This window comes from Macaca thibetana, chromosome 6 (genome assembly GCF_024542745.1).
Source record: "Macaca thibetana thibetana isolate TM-01 chromosome 6, ASM2454274v1, whole genome shotgun sequence".
Classification (NCBI taxonomy): domain Eukaryota; kingdom Metazoa; phylum Chordata; class Mammalia; order Primates; family Cercopithecidae; genus Macaca; species Macaca thibetana.
Genome location: NC_065583.1, coordinates 47,274,742 through 47,300,593, shown reverse-complemented (window position 1 = coordinate 47,300,593; position 25,852 = coordinate 47,274,742). Strand labels below are relative to the sequence as shown.

The window sequence follows — 25,852 nt, the reverse complement described above, 5'->3', positions numbered from 1 at the left end:
CTTTGTATAAAACATATCATGCAAATGCTCTCATTCTGTTGGAGCTGTTAAAAGGTTTGGAACCAAAAATATTAAGAACTTCCACTGCTGCAAGAATTTAAGTGAAAATGATTCACAGCCCAGTGTAAAATAACAGAATGCAGCCATTTGAGAAGCAGCTGTAAATTTTACCTACTATATATATTGCATATATGCTTTTTATTTTTTATTTTATTTATTTTTTTTTTTTGAGACGGAGTCTCGCTCGTCGCCCAGGCTGGAGTGCAGTGGCCGGATCTCAGCTCACTGCAAGCTCCGCCTCCCGGGTTCACGCCATTCTCCTGCCTCAGCCTCCCGAGTAGCTGGGACTACAGGCGCCCGCCACCTCGCCCGGCTAGTTTTTTTGTAGTTTTAGTAGAGACGGGGTTTCACTGTGTTCACCAGGATGGTCTCGATCTCCTGACCTCATGATCCACCCATCTCGGCCTCCCAAAGTGCTGGGATTACAGGCTTGAGCCACCGCGCCCGGCCGCATATATGCTTTTTAATTTAAAATTTCCTTATGCTTTTTTTTGTTTTTTCTAGACTTGATCTATTTTTTTCTTTCATTCCTTTGATACTAGAGTTTTGCATTAAAAAGTAAAAGGAATATGTTGATAAACAGAATTCTGACACTACAGAATCAGCTCCAAGAGTCTACATTTAAAGACTAGTGGAAAATGAGTGAAGTTCATCCTCATAAAGTACTTCTGAATCTGAGTTGAATACATGGCACCTTCAGGATATTATCCTGCTGCTTTGAGATCCTGAATATGCCTTGCAAGTAATAATTAAGCTTTATGCTGCTGCTTAGGAAAGATGAAATTGGGATGTGGGGGCAAGGATCTGAGCAAACAAATCTGGCTCTTTGGTGACATCAACTATGCTTAGCCTATTTGAACAAAAGTTGTGGCTCCATTGGAAAGCAGGACACTTGGGTTTAGCATCATAACTAGAGTATTGCTTTACTTCTTATTGCTGTAAAATGAAAAGATGACTTTCCCTCTTAAGAATATACATATGGGCCAGGTGCAGTGGCTCATGCCTGTAATCCCAGCACTTTGGGAGGCTGCGACGGGTGGATCACCTGAGGTCAGGAGTTCAAAACCAGCCTGGCCAAGATGGTGAAACCCCATCTCTACTAAAAATACAAAAATTAGCTGGGCGTCTGTAATCCCACCTACTCGGGAGGTTGAGGCAGGAGAATTGCTTGAACCTAGGAGAAGGAGGTTGCAGTGAGCCGAGAATGTGCCATTGCACTCCAGCCTGGGGGACAAGAGCAAATTTCCATCTCAAAAAAAAAAAAAAAAAAAAAAAGAATATACATATGTACAAAATGACTGGTCAGCATTAATGAAAGTTTTTAGGCCGGGCACGGTGGCTCAAGCCTGTAATCCCAGCACTTTGGGAGGCTGAGACGGGCGGATCACGAGGTCAGGAGATCGAGACCATCCTGGCTAACCCGGTGAAACCCCGTCTCTACTAAAAAAGTACAAAAAACTAGCCGGGCGAGGTGGCGGGCGCCTGTAGTCCCAGCTACTCGGGAGGCTGAGGCAGGAGAATGGCGTAAACCCGGGAGGCGGAGCTTGCAGTGAGCTGAGATCCGGCCACTGCACTCCAGCCTGGGCGACAGAGCGAGACTCCGTCTCAAAAAAAAAAAAAAAAGTTTTTTTGTGCTAAAATTATGGGCAAGTTTTTTTGTTTGGTTTTGTAAAACCACCCTAAAAAGAAAGCTTAGAATGAAAGTTATACTTTATGCCTGGGTCTATGAAAATTCAGGGCTAAAGTGTTATTAAACTCTATCTTAAAACTCCACAAATCATCAGAATGAGTCCCTCTTTTTCTGTTGGAGTAAATTTATCCTTTCCCATTCTTGAAAATCAAGAAAAAGCAGAATGAGAAACTTCTTTTAATCAGAAATCTTCTTGTTTTCAGACCAGAAGGGACACCTTTTGAAGATGGTAAGTCATACTCATTATGTTTTCTATAGTGTTATGAGGTTACTTTTTGGTAGAAAATTGTAACACCAACATATCTACTTGAAGCCATTTTCTATGGTTAATAGGCCAAGTTAAAAGTAAAGCTATGGAAAATTTATACTTTATAAGGGACTTTTTCCCACAGCAGCTTGGTCACCTCCATTCGTAACCGGTATTAAAGGTTACTTTAATATTTTTGTGTAGAACTGTAAGCCAAGATGGCAATGTTTATGTTGAGAATAGTTTAAATTTAGGTGGCCTTAATAAAGATATCTCTGAGGTGAACACCAGAAGAGTAAATCATGCTTTTTTACTTTGTTATCTTTGATATTTGACAGGGTGTTGAGCTGAACTTTTTCATAAACATACATAGCTGCCAGTAGTTTCAAGTACTACCAGCATTTAACACCCATAAGTAGTTACCATTTTGCATAATCTTTGGCATCTCAAGTTGCGTATTTTCATCGGGGCGAGGAAAATGGGAAACGAGTTCTAATAACGTATTTATAATTGAGCTTATCAAATTGATTTTAACCAGGTACTTAGAGTTTTCCTAATTATAGTATTGGATTTTAAGAAATTATTAAACAGCTTTGTTATTAACAAAATGACTTCAGAATTAATCCATCAAAAATATCCGAGAATATTGATAATTCTCTGTTTGTAAGGACGTAATCTCAATGTCCAGTAGGAGAAATGGTTAAGCAAATTATGATGTATCTGGATTCTGGAATATGTACCTGTTAAAGAATAAGGCAGATTTGGACATACTGTCTTAAGAGGACAAAAAAAACTGCAGGATAATGTTTGTTGTAGCATCACATTTTTAGTAAATACATACATGCATGTGTGTCTATGTTAAAGGGTTATATATCAAACTGTTATCAGTGATTATCTGTAGGTGGGGGTAAGGAGTTGAAAGAGGTACAAAAGATGCCAGTTGGCCAGGGCAGTTGCTCATACCTGTATAGCCAGCGCTTTGGTAGGCTTAGGCAGGTGGATCATGGATCACTTGAGCCCAGGAGTTTGAGACCAGCCTGGGGGAGCCCATCTTTACAAAAAATTAGCCAGGCATGGTGGTACATGCCTTTAGTCCTAGCTACTTGGGAGGATCACTGGAGCCCGAGAGGTCAAGGCTGCAGTGAGCCCTGATGGAGCCACTGTGCTCCAGCCTGGGCGACAGAGTGAGACCCTGTCTTAAATTACCAATTTTTCTTAATTTCTTAAAGACATTTTTATTAGTATTAGGAAGCTCTGGACCCTTGAGTATCTTTTTTTTTTTTTTTTTTTGTCTCGCCCTCTCACCCAGGCTGGAGTGCAGTGGTGCAGTCTTGGCTCTCTGAAACCTCCGCCTCCCAGGTTCAAGTGATTCTCGTGCCTCAGCCTTCCAAGTAGCTGGGATTACAGACATGCGCTACCATGCCCGGCTGATTTTTGTATTTTTAGTAGAGACAGGGTTTCACCATGTTGGCCAGGCTGGGGCCTTAAACTACTGACGTCAGGTGATCTGCCCGCCTTGGTCACCCAAAGTGCTGGGATTACAGGCATGAGCCATGCCCAGCCAAGTATCTGTCTTTTTAATATTCTGTATGATAGGAAGTAAGATGTATGAACAAAGCACTTCTGCATATCATAGTATGATAGTTGTCTGGAAGAAAAGCACTTCTGCAGTTGTTGAAGTTGCAATTTGAACTACTTTTTTCATGGAACATTTTTACTTGAAAATACAGACAAGCTATGGTTATTCAGGTTTGAATATATGGCAGACATATTCTCAGAAGTGATGTAATAAGCTTGGTGTGGTGGCAGGCACCTGTAATCCCAGCTACTCGGGAGACTGAGGCAGGAGAATTGCTTGAACCTGGGAGACAGAGGTTGCAGTGCGCCGAGATCGCACCATTGCACCCCAGCCTGGACAACAGAGCAAGACTCCATCTCAAAAAAAATAAAAATAAAAAGTGGGGGGAGATCTAAGTGGGTTGTTAGGTTAAGGATAACGACTGAAGATATTTGTTGCTGTTGATAAAATGACAGCTTCCTGATACTTACTTTTTCATGTTAGTGGGTAGTGTTACCTGTTGTGATTTTTTTGATAGTATATAATGGAATATGGCAACATTTGGAAGATCGGTAAAGTTGAGTCACCCAATATTTTGCAGATGTCCCAGGAGTAATAATACAAAACCATGAATGGGTAAAACGTATATGAAATGAACAGATTTTAATGTAACTGAGTACAAAAAGTTGACTAATAATTTCAGATTCTATATTGCAGCAAACCTTTAAAAGAACTACCATTTGTTCTTTGGTATAATATCAAAACAGAATAGCTACAGTTACCTGAAAAAGCTATTAAAATACTACTTTTTTTGCCGGGCGCGGTGGCTCATGCCTGTAATCCCAGCGCTTTGGGAGGCCAAGGTGGGCGGATCACCTGAGGTCAGGAGTTCAAGACCAGCCTGGCCAACATGGTGAAACCTCGTCTCTACTAAAAATACAAAAATGAACCAGGCGGGATGGCGTGTGCCTGTAATCCCAGCTACTCCAGAGGCTGAGGCAGGAGAAATGCTTGAACCTGGAAGGCGGATAGATTGAGTGCAGAAGCAGATAAGCGAATCCAGCAGTCTTCTTTTAAACCAATCATTAAAGAGACAGTTGCAAATATGTAAAACAATGCTTACCACCAACTTGGGGAGAAATATAATTTTAATTTATATTATGTGTAATGGGTTTGCAGTTTAACCTACCTTTTTTTTTTTTTTTTTTTTTTTTGAGACGGAGTCTCGCTCTGTCGCCCAGGCTGGAGTGCAGTGGCGCGATCTCGGCTCACTGCAAGCTCCGCCTCCCGGGTTCACACCATTCTCCTGCCTCAGCCTCCCGAGTAGCTGGGACTACAGGCGCCCACAACCGCGCCCGGCTAATTTTTTGTATTTTTAGTAGAGACGGGGTTTCACCGTGGTCTCGATCTCCTGACCTTGTGATCCGCCCGCCTCGGCCTCCCAAAGTGCTGGGATTACAGGCGTGAGCCACCGCGCCCGGCCCTTTTTTTTTTTTTTTTTTTTTTTTGGAGACAGTCTTGCCTTGCTCATGTCACCCGGACTGGAGTGCAGTGGTGCAATCTCTGCTCACTGCAACCTCTGCCTCCCAGGTTCACGCGATTCTCTTGCCTCAGTCTCCTGAGTAGCTGAGATTACAGGCACCCCCACACCTAGCTCATTTTTGTACTTTTAGTAGAGACGGGGTTTCACCATGTTGGCCAGGCTAGTCTCCAACTCCTGACCTCAGGTGATCCGCCCACCGCTTAGCCACCCAAAGTGCTGGGATTACAGGCATGAGCCACCGCACCCGGCTACAGTTATTTTTAATGAAGATTTTCTGAGTTAAACTTTTTTTTTTTTTTTTTTTGAGATAGAGTCTTGCTTTGTCGCCCATGCCAGAGCATAGCGGCATGATCTGGGCTTACTGCAACCTCCACCTCCTGGGAGCGTCCTTTGCCATGTAGTAGTCAGCCCCTCTCAAAATCCTTTGACCACCCCTCATTCTAAGCAGTAATAAACTATTTGTAGTTCTTCAAATATGCATTTTAAATCTTGGTAGCTAGGGCCTAGTTGCCTTCCAAAAATATGACAGTTAACACTCCCACCAATAGCAACATGAATGTGCTTGTTCCCCAACTGCTTGCCAATGCTGCGTGCTATCATTCTAACATAAATAGAGTATATTTAGTATGTTTTGTGTGCCGAACCAAAGTTGACATACTAACTTTTATGTGGTTGTACAAAAACCAGTGTGCAGTTGAGAATTGATGAAGAGATTAAAAAGTCATGCTTGTCTTTACTGTAATTATTTTATTTTCTCTCTAGGTACTTTTAAACTAGTAATAGAATTTTCTGAAGAATATCCAAATAAACCACCAACTGTTAGGTTTTTATCCAAAATGTTTCATCCAAATGGTAAGTAGCATTTTATAGATTTGGCAGATGATAGTGGGGAAAAGAGTTGTTTCCCTCCTTTTAGCTCTTTCACCTTACATTTCACTGTTAGGGCTCACTTGCAGGTGTTGCTTCCATGTCCATGTTAGCCATGTATTTTGTTGCGGATTTTGTTTTTTTTTTTTTTGAGACGGAGTCTGGCTCTGTCACCCAGGCTGGAGTGCAGTGGCGCAATCTCGGCTCACTGCAAGCTCCGCTTCCCAGGTTCACGCCATTCTCCTGCCTCAGCCTTCCGAGTAGCTGGGACTACAGGCGCCTGCCACCACGCTTGGCTTATTTTTTGTATTTTTAATAGAGACAGGGTTTCACCGTGTTAGCCAGGATGGTCTCGATCTCCTGACCTCGTGATCCGCCCACCTTGGCCTCCCAAAGTGCTGGGTTTGTTGTGGATTTTTGGTTTGTTTCTTGTTTCTTCAGAGACAAGGTTATACTCTGTCACCCCTTCTGGAGTGCAGTGGTGCAATCACAGTTCACTGTTACCTCAAACTCCTGGGTTCAAGTAATTCTCCTGCCTCAGACTCCTAAGTAGCTAGGATGACAGGCGTGGACCACCATGCCCAGCTAATTTTTTTTGTTTTCTTTTTCTTCTTTGTAGACACAAAGTCTCTGCGTGTTACCCAGGCTGGTCCTTGAACCCCTAGCCTCAAGCAGTCCTCCCACTTTGACCTCCCAAAGCACTGTGATTACAGGAATGGGCCACCTTTTCCAGCCTTTAGCTATGTTTCTGTAGCTAGAATCTTATGAAGCTTCCAAATTTGAGGTCAAGTTGTTTTAATAACCCCTGAATTAAAAGTAATATGTGGTCGGGCATGGTAGCTCATACCTGTAATCTCAGCACTTTGGGAGGCCAAGTTGGGCGGCTCACCTGAGGTCAGGAGTTTGAGACCAGCCTGGCCAACATGGTGAAGCCCCATCACTACTAAAAATACAAAAATTAGCCAGGCATGATGGTGGGCACCTGTAATCTCAGCTACTCAGGAGGCTGAGACAGGAAAATCGCTCGAACCTGGGAGGCGGAGGTTGTAGTGAGTCGAGATCACAACACTGCACTTCAGCCTGGGTGACAAAGCAAGACTCTGTCTCCAAAAACACAAAGGTAATGTGTTAAGCCAGGCACAGTGGTGCACACCTGTAGTCCCAGCTACTCCGAAGGCTAAGGCAGGAGGGTGGCTTGAGGCCAGCCTAGGTAACATAGCAAGATCCTGTCTCTACTAAACTAAATAGATAAAAGTATTATCTATCTATTTGTGGAATTGTGAAAAATAACAAGAAAAATGTGTTGGCTGAAATTAAGCTTTCCAAAAATACAATTTTGGCCAGGCACAGTGGTTCATACCTATAATCCCAGCACTTTGGAAGGCCAAGGTGGGAAGGTTGCTTGAGCCCAGGAGTTAGAGACCAGCCTAGGCAACATAGTGAGGTCCTATCCCTATAAAAAATTTAAAAAGTAGCAGGGCACGGTGGCGCACACCTATAGCGTCAGCTACTTATGGAGGCTGAAGTGAGAGGATTACTTGAGCCCAGGAGGTCAAGGCTGCAAGTGAGCCATGACTGTCCTACTGCACTCTAGCCTGGGCAACAGAGCAAGATCCTATCTCAAAAGTACAATTTTGCATATACAAAATTGGAGTCAGTGACCATGCACAGTGGTTCATGCCTATTAATTCCAGCACTTTGGAAGGCTGAGGCAGGTGGATTGCTTGAGCACAGGAGTTCGAGACCAGCTTAGGCAACATGATGAAACCCTGTCTCTACAAAAAATACAAAAATTAACTGGGCACAGTGGTGCATACCTGTCTTCCGAGCTACTAGGGAGGCTGAGGTGGGAGAATTGCTGGAGCCTGGGAGGTTGAGGCTGTAGTGTGCCATGATTGCACCACTGCACTCCACCCTGGGTGACAAAGCAAGACCCTGTCTCAAAAAAAAAAAAAAGAAAAGAAAATTGGGATCATTTATGTATAAAATGAGGTGGTGGTTTGTTTGTTTTAATATACTGTGAACATTTTCCCTTATTAAATATTCTGGGCCAAGCACAGTGGCTCACGCCTGTAATCCCAGCACTTTGGGAGGGAAAGGCGGGCGGATCATGGGGTCAAGCGATCAAGACCATCCTGGCCAACATGGTGAAACCTCATCTCTACCAAAAATACAAAAATTAGCTGGGCATGGTGGCGCGTGCCTGTAGTCCCAGCTACTCGGGAGGCTGAGGCAGGAGAATTGCTTGAACCAGGGAAGCAGAGGTTTCAGTGAGCTGAGATCATACCACTGCACTCCAGCCTGGCAACAGAGCAAGACTTCATCTCAAAAAAATAAGTATTCTGATACATCATTTTTAATGGCAAAATGTTCTGTTACATAGATTTATTGTATTTTTAACCAGTGTCCAATTGTTGATAGTTTTCTTTTTTTTTTTTTTTTTTTGAGACAGAGTCTTGCTCTGTCGCCCAGGCTGGAGTGCAGTGGCCGGATCTCGGCTCACTGCAAGTCTGCCTCCTGGGTTTACGCTATTCTCCTGCCTCAGCCTCCCGAGTAGCTGGGACTACAGGCGCCCGCAACCTTGCCCGGCTAGTTTTTTGTATTTTTTTAGTAGAGACGGGGTTTCACCATGTTAGCCAGGATGGTCTGGATCTCCTGACCTCGTGATCCGCCCGTCTCGGCCTCCCAAAGTGCTGGGATTATAGGCTTGAGCCACTGCGCCCAGCCGATAGTTTTTAATTGTTCATAATTTTAAATAGCACTTTGAACATTCTTAAAAATAAATCTTAAAATTTTTTTTTTTTTTTTTTTGAGAAAAAGACTCGCTCTGTCACACAGGCTGGAGTACAGTGGTGTGACCTTGACTCACTGCAACCATTACCTCCTGGGTTCAAGCGATCTTTAGCCTCAGCCTCCTGAGTAGCTGGGACTGCAGACGTGTGCCACCATACCCAGCTAATTTTTTTTTTTTTTTTTTTTTTTTTTTTTTTGAGACAGAGTCTTGCCCTGTTGGCCAGGCTGGAGTGCAGTGGCAGGATCTCAGCTCACTGCAACCTCTGCTTCCCAGGTTCAAGTGATTCTTCTGCCTCAGCCTCCCAAGTGGCTTCATACCCAGCTAATTTTTATATTTTTAGTAGAGATGGGGTTTCACCATGTTGGTCAGGCTGATCTTGAACTCCTGACCTCAGGTGATCCGCCTGCCTTGGCCTCCCAAGTGTTGGGATCACAGGTGTGAGCTGCTGTGCCTGGCCTGAAAGTAAATCTTTCCAGATACTAATTATTTTTTGACTAAGTTTTTTGTTTGTTTTTTTAATTGCTGCATAACAAATAGACTAAGTTTTTTAAATGTGGGGATTACTGGGTCAGAGGCTTGTGTGTTTTTAAAGCTTTAATATCATTTTCCATTTTTTTCCTTCAGTGGAATTGTTTTCATTTTCACTTGGTAGAGTAGTTTGTTACTACTCTTCATTAAATGATGGCTAATTACTTTGTAATACATTTGGTCTTCCTTGACATCTTGCTGTTTACATCTATTACGTTTATATTTCTGGATTATTAATTACCACGTGAAAGACTTCTCCAAATTCTTGAAGCTCCTCTTCAGTTTTACAGCCTTTGCTCATTTAAATGTGGTGTTCCCCATCAGCCAACTCACTTTCAAGAAGAACATTTTCAGAGGTCCTCTTGGTCATGTCTCTAGTACTGCAGAATACATTATAGAGCTCCCTACCCAGAGGACGGATGTGTTTTGTTTGTGTCTGGAATCAAGATGACTTTTCAGTAATAGATACTACTTTTGGCGCTTCATTGCTATGAAGTTGCTTTTTCCTTCTAGTTGCCTTTTTTGCTTTTTTTTTTGGTCTAAGACAGGTTTAATTTTATTTTCTGTTTCTCTTTTTGGGGAAGTTCCCAAGTCATTTACCATTTATTCCACTGTAGCTTTATCTTGCTTAGACTTGTTATTGAGTCAAACCAAACCAGTTATGGTAAGAGGGTCTTTAAATCAAGGTGGGAAAGATGGTAGAATGAGTAAGGGGTATAAATGTAGGATTATCAACTTAAGCAAATTTTTAAGAAAACACAGTGTATTTGGTTTTCACATCTCTTCATATTTATAGCATGGTTTCCCTTTTTTTCTGTTACGAGTCCTTTTTTATAATTTAACTTTTTGGTTTACTTTTTAAAAAACATTTATTGAAATATAATTTACACACCAAGCTGTTCACCCACTTAAATTGTACAGCTCAAATGGTTTTTAGCATAGTCACAAGCATTACCATGACCACTTTAAAAACAACAAAAGCCCCATAACTATTATCTTAGCAGTCAACTGTGTTTGTCCTAATCCTCCCTGCTTCAGTCCTAGGATACCCCTAATCTGTTTTCCCTCTAGATTTGACTATTCTGGACATTTCATATAAATGGAATCTTACAACATGTGGTCCTTTGTGACTAACTTCTGTCACCCAGCATGAAGTTTTCAAGGCTCATCTATGTTGTGACATAATAGTATTTGTGATTCATTTTTTATTGCTGAATAATATTCCATTGTATGGATATTCTGTATTTTGTTCATTCATCAGTTGATAAGATGTTTTGAGTTCTGGTTTACTTTTGGATTCTCAGAAATAGTTACTCAGAACTTTAAAATTGTTTTATACTTTTATGGGTTTTACACAGTTGCCAATTTTTGCTTTAGGCGGCTAAGTTTGATGTTTTTGTGGGATGGACAGTAAGTTGGCTTTGAAGCTGATAGATCTAGGCTAAGGCCAATGATTGGGAGTACTGAGCACATGGATGGTGACTGAGGCCACAGGAGTGAATAATACAGCCCAGTGTGTGTATAAAGGGTAAGAAGGAAAAGGGCCTATGATAGAGTCTGGAAGAATCACAGTGTTTAAGTGTGATTTGCTCCCCACTCCCTGTTATGGTTTGCTCCATGAAGTGGTATCTGTACCATTTAAATGCATTTACCCTTTGTTTTACATAGCAGTTCACTTCTAGAAATTTTTTCTACAGATAGTCTCACACTTGGGCAAATATTTATATTCATTGCTTGTATTTTCACAGAATCAGTCTAAAAGGGGAAGAACCCTCCCATATGTTAGGACTTTTGATACCTGTCACTTGATTTTTTTTTTTTTTAATAAAAGGAATATGTATACTCATTGCACAAATAAATCATAAACACAAGGAAGGATAAAGAAAATAAGATAGGCCAGTCACGGTGGCTCACGCCTGTAATCCTAGCACTTTGGGAGGCTAAGGCAGGTGGATCACGTGATCAGGGGTTCGAGACCAGCCTGGCCAGCATAGTGAAACCCTGTCTGTACTAAAAATATAAAAAATTATCCGGGCATGGTGACGTGTGCCTGTAATCCCAGCTACTTGGGAGGCTGAGGCAGGAGAATTGCTTGAACCCAGGAGGCGGAGGTTGCAGTGAGCCGAGATTGCGCCACAGAACTCCAGCCTGGGTGACAGAGCGAGACTCCATCTCGAAAAAAAAGAAAGGATCATCCGCTGGGCGCAGTGGCTCACGCCTGTAATCCCAGCACTTTCGGAGACTGAGGCAGGCCGATCACCTGAGGTCAGGAATTTGAGACTAGCCTGGCCAACATGGTGAAACCCCATCTCTACTAAAAATACAAAAATTAGCTGGGTGTGGTTGTACGTGCCTGTGACCCTAGCTACTCGGGAGGTTGAGGCAGGAGAATTGCTTGAACCCAGGAGGTAGAGGTTGCAGTGAGCTGAGTTCTCACCACTGCACTCCAGCCTGGACAACAGACCGAGAATCCATCTTAAAAAAAAAAAAAGGCCGGGCACAGTGGCTCATGCCAGCACTTTGGGAGGCTGAGGCGGATGGATCACCTGAGGTCAGGAGTTCGAGACCAGCCTGGCCAACATGGTGAAACCACGTTTCTACTAAAAATGCAAAAATTAGCTGGGCGTGGTGGCGGGCATCTGCAGTCCCAGCTGCGTGGGAGGGGCAGGAGAATCCCTTGAACCTGGGAGGCAGAGGTTGCAGTGAGTCGAGACTACACCATTATACTCCATCCTGGGCAACAAGAGCAAAACTATGTCTCAAAAAAAAAAAAGGACAAGAAAATAAGATCATCCATAACCCTACTATTACAAATATCCACTACTTACATTTTGACATTCAGTCTTACGAATGTTTTTGTGACTACATATACTTTAAATGAATTTATATAAAATTTTTTAATCAAAATAGGGAATTATAAATAAAAACATTTTTAAGGTAATATTCTGTGGATGTCTTACTCTATAAAACAGTAGATATGTATCATTGCTGGTGATTGTGTTGCTATTGTTTATATGAATGTATCAGTCATTGTTTATTTAGCCAGTTCCCTCTTTTATGGACCACAAGGTAGTTTTCAGTTTTTCACTTTTTTTTTTTTTTTTTTTTGAGATAAGAGTCTTGCTCTGTCACCCAGGCTGGAGTTCAGTGGCACAATCTCAGCTCACTGCAACCTCTGCCTCCTGGGTTCAAGCAGTTCTACTGCCTCAGCCTCCTGAGTAGCTGGGACTATAGGCGTACACTACCGTGCCTGGCTAATTTTTGTATTTTTAGTAGAGATGGGGTTTCACCATGCTGGCCAGGCTGGTCTCGAACTCGTGACCTCATGATCCACCCGCCTCGGCCTCCCAAAGTGCTGGGATTACAGGCGTGAGCCAGTGCACCTGGTCTTCTACTCTTATAAGTAGTATTATAGTGAACAACCTGTAAGTCAATTTTCGTGCATATCCACGTTTATTTCCTTAATTTCTAAGAGTGTAATTGCTATGTCAAAAATAAGCAGTTTTTTAAAAGCTTTAAGAATATTTAGAAATACGGAATTTAAATAGATTGCTAAATCATGTGTGTTGAAGAAATTTAACTCAAAGCCTCCTGATCATAACATGCTGTGAAAGAACATGAAAATGAATCTTAGTTCATTTTCTGCTACAACAGAATAGCAGGAACTGATAATTTGTCAACAATAGTAATTTGTTTGGCTCATGGTTCTGGAGACTGGGAAGTCCAAGAGCATGGCACCAACACCTAAGCAAGGTCCTTGGTGCTGTGACATCCCATGGTGGAAGGCAGAATGACAAGTGAGCACACAAGACATGAGAAATAGTGCCAGACTCATCCTTTTATCTGGAGTCCACTCCTGCCATCAGCTCTCATGACCTAAGCACTTCTTAAAGGTCCCACTTCTCAACAGTGTTACAGTGGCAATTAAATTTCTTTTTTTTTTTCTTTACTTAATTTTTTTTATTTTTATTTTTTTGAGACGGAGTTTTACCCTGTCATCTAGGCTGGAGTGCAGTGGTGTGATCTCGGCTCATTGCAACCTCTGCCTCCTGAGTTCAAGCGATTCTCCTGCCTCAGCCTGCCAAGTAGCTGGGATTACAGGCATGCGCCACCACGCCTGGCTAATTTTTATATTTTTAGTAGAGACGGGGTTTCACTATGTTGGCCAGGTTGGTCTCAAACTCCTGACCTCAGGTGATCCACCCGCCTCAGCCTCCCAAAGTGCTGGGATTACCAGCATGAGCTACCGCGCCCAGCCTCCAGCAATTACATTTCAACATGAGTTTTGGAGAGAACATTCAAACTATAGCAGGTGCAGAATAAGAGACTTTAAAGACAGGTTTTCCTTTGATACAGAAGAATTTAGTTATTACCTAATATTTAAAACATCTAAGCCAAGCATTCTGTTTGTGGTAAAGATTTCTCTTAACTGTTAGATATGACAAAGTGAATGTGTAACCAATTTTAGTGTTGTCTTTGCAGTGTATGCTGATGGTAGCATATGTTTAGATATCCTTCAGAATCGATGGAGTCCAACATACGATGTATCTTCTATCTTAACATCAATTCAGGTAAGTATGTGTTAAGATGTATTATAGTTTGTCAGTATTCTGTAGGATACAGTCAGCTCCTTTAGGAGCACTGTAACCTGCTTAGCACACAGGTAACCAATGGCAGAGCTTGGGCAAGAATCCATGCTTTTCAGCTAACTTCTCTTTCAGTAATGCCTACATGGGATCCAGTCTGCAGTCCCTTTCCTGATTGTGTAAGTTACATGTTCTTACAGGTCAAACCTAATTTGTGTCCATGAAGCATAGCCAACGGTTGTGGAAAAGAAAAAAATGGCTTGGAAAAACCATAGGAACCTAAAGAAACTGCCAAGCGCAGATAAGCATTGAATGTGTTACCCCATCCAAGAAATTCTGTTTTAAAAAAAGAAAGGAAAATTAATGTAACCATTTGCCGAAGCAGTCTGGCAGAATATTTCAGAATAGATCTTTGAATGAAAATTTAGGAGGGGTGGAGTGAGGGGTGTTTTGGTTTTGTGGATTTGAGAGGAGCAGAAATAATATGTTGGTTTGTGATGTTCTTTTTAAACTTTTTGTGTCACACTTCTTTAATTCTGGCTTTTTTTTTTTTTTTTTTTTTTTTGAGACAGAGTCTTGCTGTGTTGCCCAGGCTGGAGTGCAATGGCTCAATCTTGGCTCACTGCAACCTCTGCCTCCCAGGTTCAAGTGATTCTCCTGCCTCAGCCTCCTGAGTAGCTGGGACTACAGGCATATGCCACCACGCCCAACTAAGTTTTTTGTATTTTTAGTAGAGATGGCGTTTCACAGTGTTAGCCAGGATGGTCTCTATCCAACCTCATGATCCGCCCACGTCGGCCTCCCAAAGTGTTGGGATTACAGGCATGAGCTACTGTGCCAGGCCAATTCTGGTCATCTTACAAGCATTGTTTTTCAACCTTCCTATCTCATTCTCTTCCTGCTAAATGTATATATTTTGTTGATTAAAGGAAATAAGACTTATCCCCCAACTTTTACTGTCAGACATTTGCAAAGTAACTGCAGTAGTAGAGTTTAACCTTGGAAAATGTTGGATACTGACAGATTTGATACTATATCTTAACCAAATTAAGCTGTTCATTTCCTTGGTTTAATGAGAAAATCTCAATATGCTTAAGAATATTCTTTTCTGATTTCTTTGAAATTATAGGTGTTTTTTTCTTTTTCTTTTTCTTTTTTTGAGACGGAATTTCACCCTTGTTGCCCAGGCTGGAGTGCAATGGCGCAGTCTCGGCTCACCGCTATCTCTGCCTCCCAGGTTCAAGCAATTCTCCTGCCTCAGCCTCCTGAGTAGCTGGGATTACAGGCATACGCCACCACACCTGGCTAATTTTGTATTTTTAGAAATTATGGGGTTTTCTTCATGTTGGTCAGGCTGGTCTCGAACTCCCTACCTCAGGTGATCTGCCCGCCTCGGCCTCCTATAGTGCTGGGATTACAGGCATGAGCCACCACACCTGACCTCTTTTTCATTTTAAATAGAAACAGAGTTTCCCTATGTTGCCCAGGCTGATCTTGAACTGCTGGGCTCAAGGGATCCTCCTGCTTCGGCCTCCCAAAGTGTTAGGATAACAGGCGCAAGCCACTGTACCCAGCCGAAACTGTAGGTCTTAAGGCAATTGAGAACATTATTTCAGAAGCTTAAGTTCCTTAGCAGCAGGAAACCTCATAGTATTTATCAAATCATTTCTAAAATATTTAGATCCAAAATTATATGACATGTTAATCTCTGAAGTAATTTGTTGTTTTGTATAACTTCTCTGTAATATATTCCATATCTGACCCGTTAGTATAAAGAATAACTAAGCAAATCTGTTTTTTCTTTTCTTTCCTCCTAGTCTCTGCTGGATGAACCGAATCCTAACAGTCCAGCCAATAGCCAGGCAGCACAGCTTTATCAGGAAAACAAACGAGAATATGAGAAAAGAGTTTCGGCCATTGTTGAACAAAGCTGGAATGATTCATAATAGACAACTGGTCTGTTAATCTTTTTCATCATTGTTGTGTATAATTTACCTCTCAGTAGAAAGGCTAACAAATTTTAAGTGCCACAGGTTTTAAGGATTCTGCAGAAAAAAAAGAAAAAAGTCCTTCAGTTTAGAACCTACAAAAGCTTGTGTATCTTGATTAATGTACTTTTTATTGCATGGTGTGAACTAAGTTATTGCTGCATAAATTTGTAATATATCCTGTTTGTATTTTTTTCCAAGTGTATAATGTTGGTGTGGAGTTTTCATGACAGAATATACACATTTTGTAAATCTGTACTTTTTTCAAATATTGAATGCCTTATTTTTGAATTCTTTAGATTTTTAAATTGGAGAAAAGCACTTAAAGTTTTTTATATATGAATATTACATGTAAAGCTGTTAAAATACATAACTTCAGTGCAAGAGACTTTGTCACTTATTTCCTTATGTGTGTAGGAGGGGTTAATAAGTCTCTAGCTCTCCATCTATTGATAGTTTCATTTACAATTTCAAAAGAACATTCTTACATTTTATCAAGGAAGTCTTCAAATTTGATTCTAAATAGCAATTATAATCTCCAACTTTACTTTGAATGTACCTATATTAGTTTCAATTGAGTAATTCTAGACGTAACTGGTTTGGTTCTGTCCAACTCTGTATTTAGGCCATTTGTTACAGTTTCTTCATGCATTACTTACTGTTAAAACTGTACCTTTTGCGGTTTCACAGTTAGCACTTCTGCCACGAGCAGAGAACTGATGGGACTTGTTTTGCTGTTTGGTAGCACATTAAAAAATTTTTGATTAATGAAGAAAGTAAAACCATAAACATTTGCCAAAAATTCATGCCCCAGTATTAGCAATGAATTGATTGCATTGGTTTGAGAAAGGCACATCTTGGAGGGAAATCTTGGTGTAACTTAAATATTTGAAAATTACCTTTAATGCAATGCATATCTGTTTATTCTGGGAAATGTTTTAATGCCAGGGCCTGCTGAGTTGCTGCTTCTTGTGGAGATTTTTTTTTTTAATCTCCTGAGTTGTATAAAAGTTGTACTGCATCTTAGTTTACTGGATAAATTTAAAACACAGTATTGTAGAAAGCTAATACAAAACTATCCTATGCCTTCAAATAGTATAGAAAATGGAAAATATACAAGTAAATTCTGTTGAACCACCTGTGTAGTCTCTCTAGTAGATAAAACAGCTATTTCAGTAACCCCAAGAGTTTCTTGTCATATCCATTAAGATTGGGTTACAGTATGGCAATATCTACAGCTTCTATTCATTATGCAATGTTTAACATTGATTGGATAAATGATTATGGGCTGGGCCAGGTGGCTCCCACTTGTAATCCCAGCACTTTGGGAGACAAAGGCAGGAGGATCACTTGAGGCCAGGACTTCGAGACCAGCCAGGGCAACATAATAAGACTTTGTCTCTACTTTAAATTTTTATAAAATCAATTGGGCATAGTGGCGCTTGCCTGTAGTCACAGCTACTTAGGAGGCTGAGGTGGCAGAATAGCTTGTGCCTAGGAGGTTGAGGCTGCAGTGAGCTGTGATTATGCCATTGCACTCCAGCCTGGGTGACAGAGCAATACCCTGTCTTTAAAAATAAAAGCTATTACTTGGCAAATTCTGGGGTAAGTGTATGATCTTAGGGAACTTTGATACCAATGGGAATTCACTCACTGGAATCGTGGCTCCCAAAAAGATGCTTTAATTGTGTGGTGCTTTTATAATTTAGCTCCAAAACAAATTATAGACATTCACTCCAGTAACTCCTAGATTAAATATACAGTAGCCATGAGGGTCTGCCCTCTTATTTCATTAAATGCTATCTGGTTACTACTTCAACATCGATTTTTATTCTTGACCTGTTTTTGCCTTTCCCAGTTTAAAACAGGAACATTTCAAGTATTGGTAGATTATTATAAAGAAGTTACTTTGCAGGGAGGTCAGTGAGTTCTAACCAACAAAATTCAACACATGCATAAAACTCATAGCGTCCACATTCCTTTTCGAGAAAATCCTTAAGAAGGTTCAATCTATACGCTTTTTTCAATCCTCACTTTTTTCTGCAGCCTTGGAACAGATTCCTATTTCTTTGGTTAAGTAGCAGATATAAACCTTCGATTTACAAGGTTGAGTTGTACAAAGTGTTTACTTTAAACTCTAGGTCAGTTTCATAAATGTATGCTAGGGCTAGAACTAAAATACATTTATTTATGTTGGTACAAAGTTATATTGATGGATTCATGTTAAAAAGTTTAAATGCATGTGTGGTGCAATTCCCTGTAACAATACCCCTAGCACAGAATAATCTGCGAAAGGCACTATTCTAAGCACTTTTAACATACATTATTTCGTTTCAAATTCACAAATACAGTGGCTCACGCCTGTAATCCCAGCACTTTGGCAGGCTGAGGTGGGCCGATCACCTGAGGTCAGGAGTTCAAGACCAGCCCGGCCAACATGGTGAAACCCCGTCTCTACTAATAATACAAAAATTACCCAGGCATGGTGGCATGTGCCTGTAATCCCAGCTACTCGGGAGGCTGAGGCAGGAGAATCACTTGAACCTGGGAGGCAGAGGTTGCAGTGAGCCGAGACCTCACCACTGCACTTCAGCCTAGGCAACAGCGAGACTCCGGCTCAAAAAAAACCAACAAAGATGATGATGAAACTAGGCACAGATAGATGAAGTGACTTGCTCAAGATCAACCAGCCAGTACGTTGTAGAACTAGGATTTGAACCCTATGTGGTCTTATCCAGAAATGTGCTATCTTTTCAGAGGCTGAGATTGGTTTTAGAAATTCTATAGAACTTCAACATTCATCCCAATTTGTGGAAATACTTTAATTTATTTAGTTTTATACAGACTTGTGTCTACTCCAGTGAAAAGGTTTCCTTTTTTTTTTTTTTTTTTTGAGACAGGGTCTTGCTCTGTTTCCCAGGCTGGATGCAGTGCCTCCAGGCAGCTCACTGCAGTCTCAACCTCCCAGGCTTAAGCCGTCCTACCACCTCAACCTCCTGAGTAGCTGAGACTACAGGTGCATGCCCCCACACCCGGCTAATTTTTTTACTTTTGTAGAGACGGTGTCTCACTATGTTGGCCAGGCTGGTCTCAAAGTCCTGGGCTCAACTGATCATCCTGTCTCAGCCTCCCAAAGCACTGGGATTACAGGCATGAGCCACTGCACTCAGCTGAAAGTGCTTTCTTGACTACTGTTTTCCACTGACTTTAGGAACACTTTCTGGTTTCTATATAAAGGACTGACTTATCAATAAGCCACATTTTTCCCCTTCCTGGAAATATCCTTGAGTCTGTAGGATTTCTCTCCTCCACCCCCCCCACCCCACACACCAAGTTTCATTAATATGAATAACTTTCCATGCTTCTTGTGTTCACAGGATGGCCTAGGAATTTTTAGTTGAGCCAAAAAGATGAATGAGCTGTGCCCATTACAAACCTTGTTGATATCTGACTGCTCCACAGCTCAACATTAGTTCCTTGATGGCTGAAATCAAGAACCCTGGAAGAACTTGGGCTCCAGAGTTCTCTTTGCCATATGGAAGATTCAGACTTGCGTGAGAAACTTGCATATGAAATAACTTTCAGGAAGTAAATGCTAAAGCTTGGCCACATGTTGCTTTTGTTCATCAGTGACTTCTGGATTAATATATTTGGGAAGACTCTAATATATAATAGAGTGGGCTCTGCCTGGAGAAAGCAAAGTAACCTTTTGGCCAATTAGAGAAAGTCTTTATATAATAGTAACAGTCTTGGTTACAAGTATGATACTTCTGTAGTCTTTTAGGGGAGGTTGGCTCCTCTGAAGTCTTATTTGGAAGACAGATTCATAAAGTGCCACTGGGCTGGGAACTCCTGTAAAGGGAATTGAAGCCTGTCTCTGAAAAGATCCCCCTCTGAAAAGTTCCCCTCGGGTTCCGTCAACCTGAACAATTTAGTCATTCTTCTGGAATGCAGGAGTTGTTCTCTACTGTGTCTTTAAGACTGCCAAAATGCAAACATAAAAGCACTTGAGGCAAATCCCCCTAAGAGCAAAGGGGACTGGGTGCCGTGGCGGCTCACGCCTGTAATCCCAGCACTTTGGGAGACTGAGGCAGGTGGATCACCTGCGGTCAGGAATTGGAGACCAGCCTGGTCAATGTGGCGAAACCCCGTCCCTACTAAAATTAAAAATTAGCCAGGGGTGGTGGAGGGCGCCTGTAATCCCAGCTACTCAGGAGGCTGAGGCAGGAGAATTGCTTGAACCCTGGAGGCGGAGGTTGCAGTGAGCTGAGATTGCGCCATTGCATTCCAGCCTGGGTGACAGAGCGAGACTCCATCTCAAATAAAGAGCAAAGGGTTGGTTTTACTGCTTTATTTCTGAAGCCCAAGGGATATATTGCCCTCTTCCTTTTCCCCTTTACAAACAAGATCTTTTGCCAATACCGTAACTCACCAGTACATGAGTGCTGGACTAGCAGCACTCCTGAACAGGAGAATATCAAACAGGGTTGAAGTTCTTTGGCTGGCCCCTATATAAAGTCATTGTATAAGATCGAATTGGAAATTTTATGTTTTTGTGTTGATGTTAGTACAAAGAAAACAACAGGAAGTTGCTTAGCTGTTAACCTCATTTTAAATCTGAGGGATATTTTCCCCTTCCTATAGAAAAAAATGCTTTTGCTTGGCCTAATGACCATACTGGGCAGACAACAGGGTGAAGTCCAGAGACTTCAGCCCGTGTTATTAGTTTCAGCTACAGATGAGAAATAGCACTCCAAAGAAAAGCTAAACTGGTAACCTTGCTGTGTAGCAGAGATCTTTGGTCATAGGAGTATTCCTGTATGGGCCATAAGATTGTGGTTTGAGGTGGAAACCCTGGAACATCAGCTGGAAAGTTGCCTTTAGAATAAAGACAAAGAACCTTCTGCAAGCCAGCCAAGGCAATACCAGGGCTTGGAGGTGGCGAGTTTGATAAACTAATCTGTAGGAAAAAGTTCCTGTCTTAGTGCTTAGACAGTTTTTGTTTGTTTTGGTAGAGACAGGGTCTTGCTACATTAATTCTTTGACTGGGGCTTGGTCTTCTTTTGCACAGGGCAGCTTGAGACTACAATCACTATGGCTTCCTCTCAAAACCAAGTCAGGGATTAGGCTCTAAGAATAACAATACAAGTACTAAAGACTGAAATTTTATTAAAGCCAAAGATTGAGAACTAGTTTCCAGACAGCTTCCGGCCAAGCATGCATAGGCTGTCGGCAGGAGTCCTGTAGAGTAACGGGACCTCTAGGGTCCAAGCTCTGAGCTTCTGGGCACATTTTAAGTGGGTCTCACTTTCTTGTCCAGTCTGGAATGCAGTCACATGATCACAGCTCACTACAGCCTGGAACCCTTGGGCTCAAGCAGTTCCAACATCAGCCTCCTGAGTAGTTGGGACTACAGGCACGTGCCACCTCAGCTAATTTTATTTATTTATTTAGAGACAGGGTCTCGTATGTTGACTAGGCTGGACTCAAAACTGCTGGGCTCAAGCAATCCTCGTGCCTCAGCCTCCTGAGTAGCTAGGATTACAGGCATGGGCCACCACTCCCGGCTTAAATAGCAGTTCTGTTTTTTGTTGAAAAAGTAGAAAATCATAAAGATAATTTGGTGAATACAAAAAGAAGGAATCTGAGTCATAGTCTTACCACCTGAGATGTTGAAAATAGCTGATTTAAGGGGAATTGGGTTCTGTAGTGAGCTGGGGCCCAAAATTCACAGCCAGAGTGATAAGGAATCTAGTCAGTTTATAGGATAAAACTCCAGGACAGGCTGGGCATGGTGGCTCATGCCTGTAATCCCTGCACTTTGGGAGGGTGAGGCTGGTGGATTACCTGAGGTTAGGAGTTTGAGACCAGCCTGGCCAACATGATGAAACCCCGTCTCTACTAAAAATACAAAAAATTAGCTGGGTGTGGTGGCGGGCACCTGTAATCCCAGCTACTCAGGAGGCTGAGGAAGTAGAATCGCTTGAAGCCAGGAGGCAGAGGTTGCAGTGAGCCAAGATCGCACCACTGAACTCCAGCCTGGGCACCAAGAGCAAAACTCCATCTCAAGAAAACAAAAACAAAAACAAACTCTAGGATAAGCCTCCTGTGCTGGAGCAAAGGCCATGCTCACAATGAAAGGCGCATACCCACAGGCTGCACAAGCTCCAGACCTCCTAGATCCAGCGGTACAGGGGTGACAATGCACCTAGTATCTGACATTTACCTAGCATCTAATGGGTGCCAGATTGCCTGTTGGGCTCTGCGCCACAAATTAAACCAAAAAGGTCCACTTTTGCAGCCCTTTGCAGGGATGGACCCTGGTTGAATGGGATGATTGTGGGCACCTGTTTTGTGTAAATCTAAGTTAGTTGAAAAGCTTTCCTATCTTTCCTCCTTGGGCTTAGAGGGAAACCAGGGCAGGAATGAAGCAGTGAGAGCCTACTAAGTGCCAGATACTAATAGACATTCATTTTTCCACTGAATCCTCCAATAAAGTTTGAAGTAAGAATCATCCCCACTTTGCAAATGCCTACACTGAGGTAAAGTACACTCAATTTGAAGGACTATCTATCAGCTCACACCTACTAGTGACAATTCAACATTCTTACTATGAAAGTGTCAGAGGGAATGGAAAATGCAGCCCTAGAAGCATGAGATTTTGGTGCCAACTTTCATAGCAAAGCAAGAACTTTAGTCACTAGGTCTACACAGCTCAAGGTTGACCTCTTTACTGTTCATTGCCTCTCTGTCATATTAGGTGAGGACCAAGACCTGCCTCAGACCCCTAACAGCAACATTCTCCAAGGCAAATGAGGCTGGAGGGGGCTACATTCAAGGATACTTTGGGTTCATTGGTTCATTAGTCTATAAGGCTGGGAAAGAAAGGACTTGGGTTAGGACCACTGGTTTATATTCTAAAGAGGCATCCCTGTCTGACACAACATCAAGGAAAAAAGCTCTAGCTCTAGTGTAGGTGAGAATAGGGGCTAAATAGTGTCAATGTCACTCATCCTCTCTCCATCTTTCTTTTCTGAGACAAGGTCTCACTCATTGGCCAGGCTGGAGTACAGCAGCTCTTATCATGGCTCACTGCAACCTCAACCTCCTGGCCTCAAGCAATCCTCCCACCTCAGCCTCCCAAGTAGCTGGAACTACGTACAGGTGTGCACCACCATGCCTATTTTTTCAAATTGTTTTGTAGAGATGGGGTCTTACTATGTTACCTAGGCTGGTCTTGAACTCCTGGATTCAAGCGATCTTCCCACCTCCCAAAGTGCTGGGATTATAGGCATGGAGCCTCTGCACCCAGCCTCAATTTTTATTTTCTGTTCTTTGATTTCCAAGCAATCTGTTCAGATGATAGTCTTTTTACCCTATCTCCTCATTTGGTCTAGTGTGTGTAGATGAGCAGGGCTTCAGGCCCACATCCATCACTGATAGGAGCACATGCAGAGGACTCTGACCCTACTGCAGTCATTGTGAAAACCTTCCAAACCAAAATCAGAAGAGTAACCAACACCACCACCACCTAGCCCCAGGAGTCCTAACTTTAGAAAAGGCAGAGTGAGCTATGCGCAGCATGCATCTGTAATCCCAGCCACTCTGGAGGCTGAGGTGGGAAGATGGCTTGAGGCCAGAAGGTCAAGGCTGTAGTGCACTGTGACTGCACCTGTGAACAGCCATTGTACTCTAGCCTGGGCAACATACCAAGATCTTGTCTCTAACTTAGAAAAAAAAAAAGAACAGACAAAGTGAACTTTGGGGAAGAAACAATCTTGCCTGGCTTTTCATTTTATATCTATATGTATATGTATGTATGTATATACACACACACACACGCAGATACACATACCCAATGACAGTAGAGATTTTTTTTAAGGGTGCACTCTTTGTTGAATGAAGTTTCCACATGACCAAAAGTCTTCAATAAGTTCTAAAACGCTTGCCTCTGAAGATCTGTGTTTACTCTTATTCCTACAGAAAGTTATCCCTAAACTAGTTAAGAATGACAGCCATAGGCCGGGCGCGGTGGCTCAAGCCTGTAATCCCAGCACTTTGGGAGGCCGAGACGGGCGGATCACAACGTCAGGAGATCGAGACCATCCTGGCTAACACGGCGAAACCCCGTCTCTACTAAAAACACAAAAAATTAGCCGGGCGAGGTGGCGGCGCCTGTGGTCCCAGCTACTCGGGAGGCTGAGGCAGGAGAATGGCGGGAACCCGGGAGGCGGAGCTTGCAGTGAGCTGAGATCTGGCCACTGCACTCCAGCCTGGGCGACAGAGCGAGACTCCGTCTCAAAAAAAAAAAAAAAAAAAAAAAAAAAAAAAAAGAATGACAGCCATAACTAGATATTTTAGGGCACACAGGTCTTAGATACCAGAAGCTGACAGTCTCCTTCCAGATATAAAGGGATACCCAGCAGGGATTCTTTAGAGCTGGAGAGCTGAGAAACACCAACTTATCTGACATTTAGGGTAACACAATTCTCATATTTTAGATGGGACAGTAGGTATTTTACTACAGACTACAAAGCATCAGAGGATGGACAGTGACAGTTAATATGATTCCTCTCATTGCCCATAGGTAGGCCACCGATCCAAATGGATCCTGAGTTCAGACAGAATCCTTACCTCCTGATAAGGCAGATTATCAGGTGAGCCACAGACTAAGGAATGTTTCAGAAAGCAGTTTTCTAGGCGTAGTTTGGATTAAAAAAAAAAAAAAAAAGTTCTCCTCCTATTTATTACTTGTCCCTTCCTATGATCTTTACCCCAAGTCTTCAGCAAGACACTGTATATGAACTTCTATGTGATATGAGGTACTGTTTCAAGGCTGACAGTGGGCCATTTTACCTATACGACTATTGCTGAAATGCAAACATTTAGATTTCTTTGCCATTTTCTATTCCAGAAATAAAGGATGAAATTCTAAAATACTGGTTAATTTTATATGTGAGATAGCCACAGAAATTGTAAAACACGAGAAGAAAAGCAGTTTAAGTGAGGAAACAATGAGAGAAAACCTATTAGAAAATTGAAACAAAACTTGATTTTGATTAACTAGAGAAGTCTTCAAAAACAAACTAAAGGAGACCAGGTTTAGTAGCTCCTGCCTGTATTCTTAGCACTTTGGGAGGCTGAGGCAAGAGAATCACTTGAGGTCAGTAGTCTGAGGCTGCAGTGAGCTATGATTGCACCACTGCACTCCAGCCTGGGTGACAGAGTGATAGACCCCGGCTCTGAAAAAACAAAAATAAATAAAAGCAATGGAAGGGAAATCATTCCACAATTTAAACTTGCTTTATGTAGTGCATGCATTCCTGAAAGGCTATTATTATTTTATCAGGGCATCATATCATATAAAGAAATGGAATTCATGAGAAACCAATGGAAATGCATTTTCTTCTCTTTTTTTCATAGCATACTACTCAGACTAAGAAAATGCTTTTTTTTTTTTTTTTTTTTTTTTTAAGATGGAGTCTTGCTCTGCTGCCCAGGTTGGAGTGCAGTGGTGTAATCTTGGCTCACTGCAGCCTCTGCCTCCTGGGTTCCAGTGAGTCTCCTGCCCCAGCTTCCTGGGTAGCTGGGACTACAGGCACACACCACCACACCCAGCTAATTTTTGTATTTTTAGTAGAGGTGGAGTTTCACCATGTTGGCTGGGCTGGTCTCAAACTCCTGACCTTGTGATCTGACCACCTTGCCTCCCAAAGTGCTAGGATTGCAGGCGTGAGCCACCATGCCCGGACTGCAGGGTCCAACGTCTTATTTGCCACTATCGCTAGTACCAAGCACAGCGCCTGCCACTGTTGAGCGACCCCTCCTGTGATAAACTTACACTACTGCCTCCCAAATGAAGCCCCTCTCCCAGTATTTATGCCTACACCTATTTACTTAATGGAGCGGACTAAACAAGAAAGAGGAGCAGAGAGGGGGTACAGAACAGACACTTAGTTGAGGAACATTAACAGCAAAATTTCAGAGCAAA

The 25,852-nt window shown here is 42.2% G+C and overlaps 2 protein-coding genes across 2 annotated transcripts in view; one reads left to right on the top strand and one right to left on the bottom strand.

Moving 5' to 3' along the window:
* UBE2B (ubiquitin conjugating enzyme E2 B) overlaps window positions 1-16,245 on the top strand; it is a 262,616-nt gene extending 246,371 nt beyond the window's left edge. Inside the window, exons 4-7 of the mRNA XM_050792894.1 lie at window positions 1,954-1,979; window positions 5,861-5,950; window positions 13,770-13,858; window positions 15,691-16,245. Coding sequence (XP_050648851.1) covers window positions 1,954-1,979; window positions 5,861-5,950; window positions 13,770-13,858; window positions 15,691-15,819 — 334 coding nt within the window. The 3' untranslated portion in view covers window positions 15,820-16,245. The remainder of the gene's footprint in view (window positions 1-1,953; window positions 1,980-5,860; window positions 5,951-13,769; window positions 13,859-15,690) is intronic.
* Window positions 1-25,852, bottom strand: part of PPP2CA (protein phosphatase 2 catalytic subunit alpha) — a 354,454-nt gene that overhangs the window by 204,586 nt on the left and 124,016 nt on the right. The window lies entirely within an intron of this gene.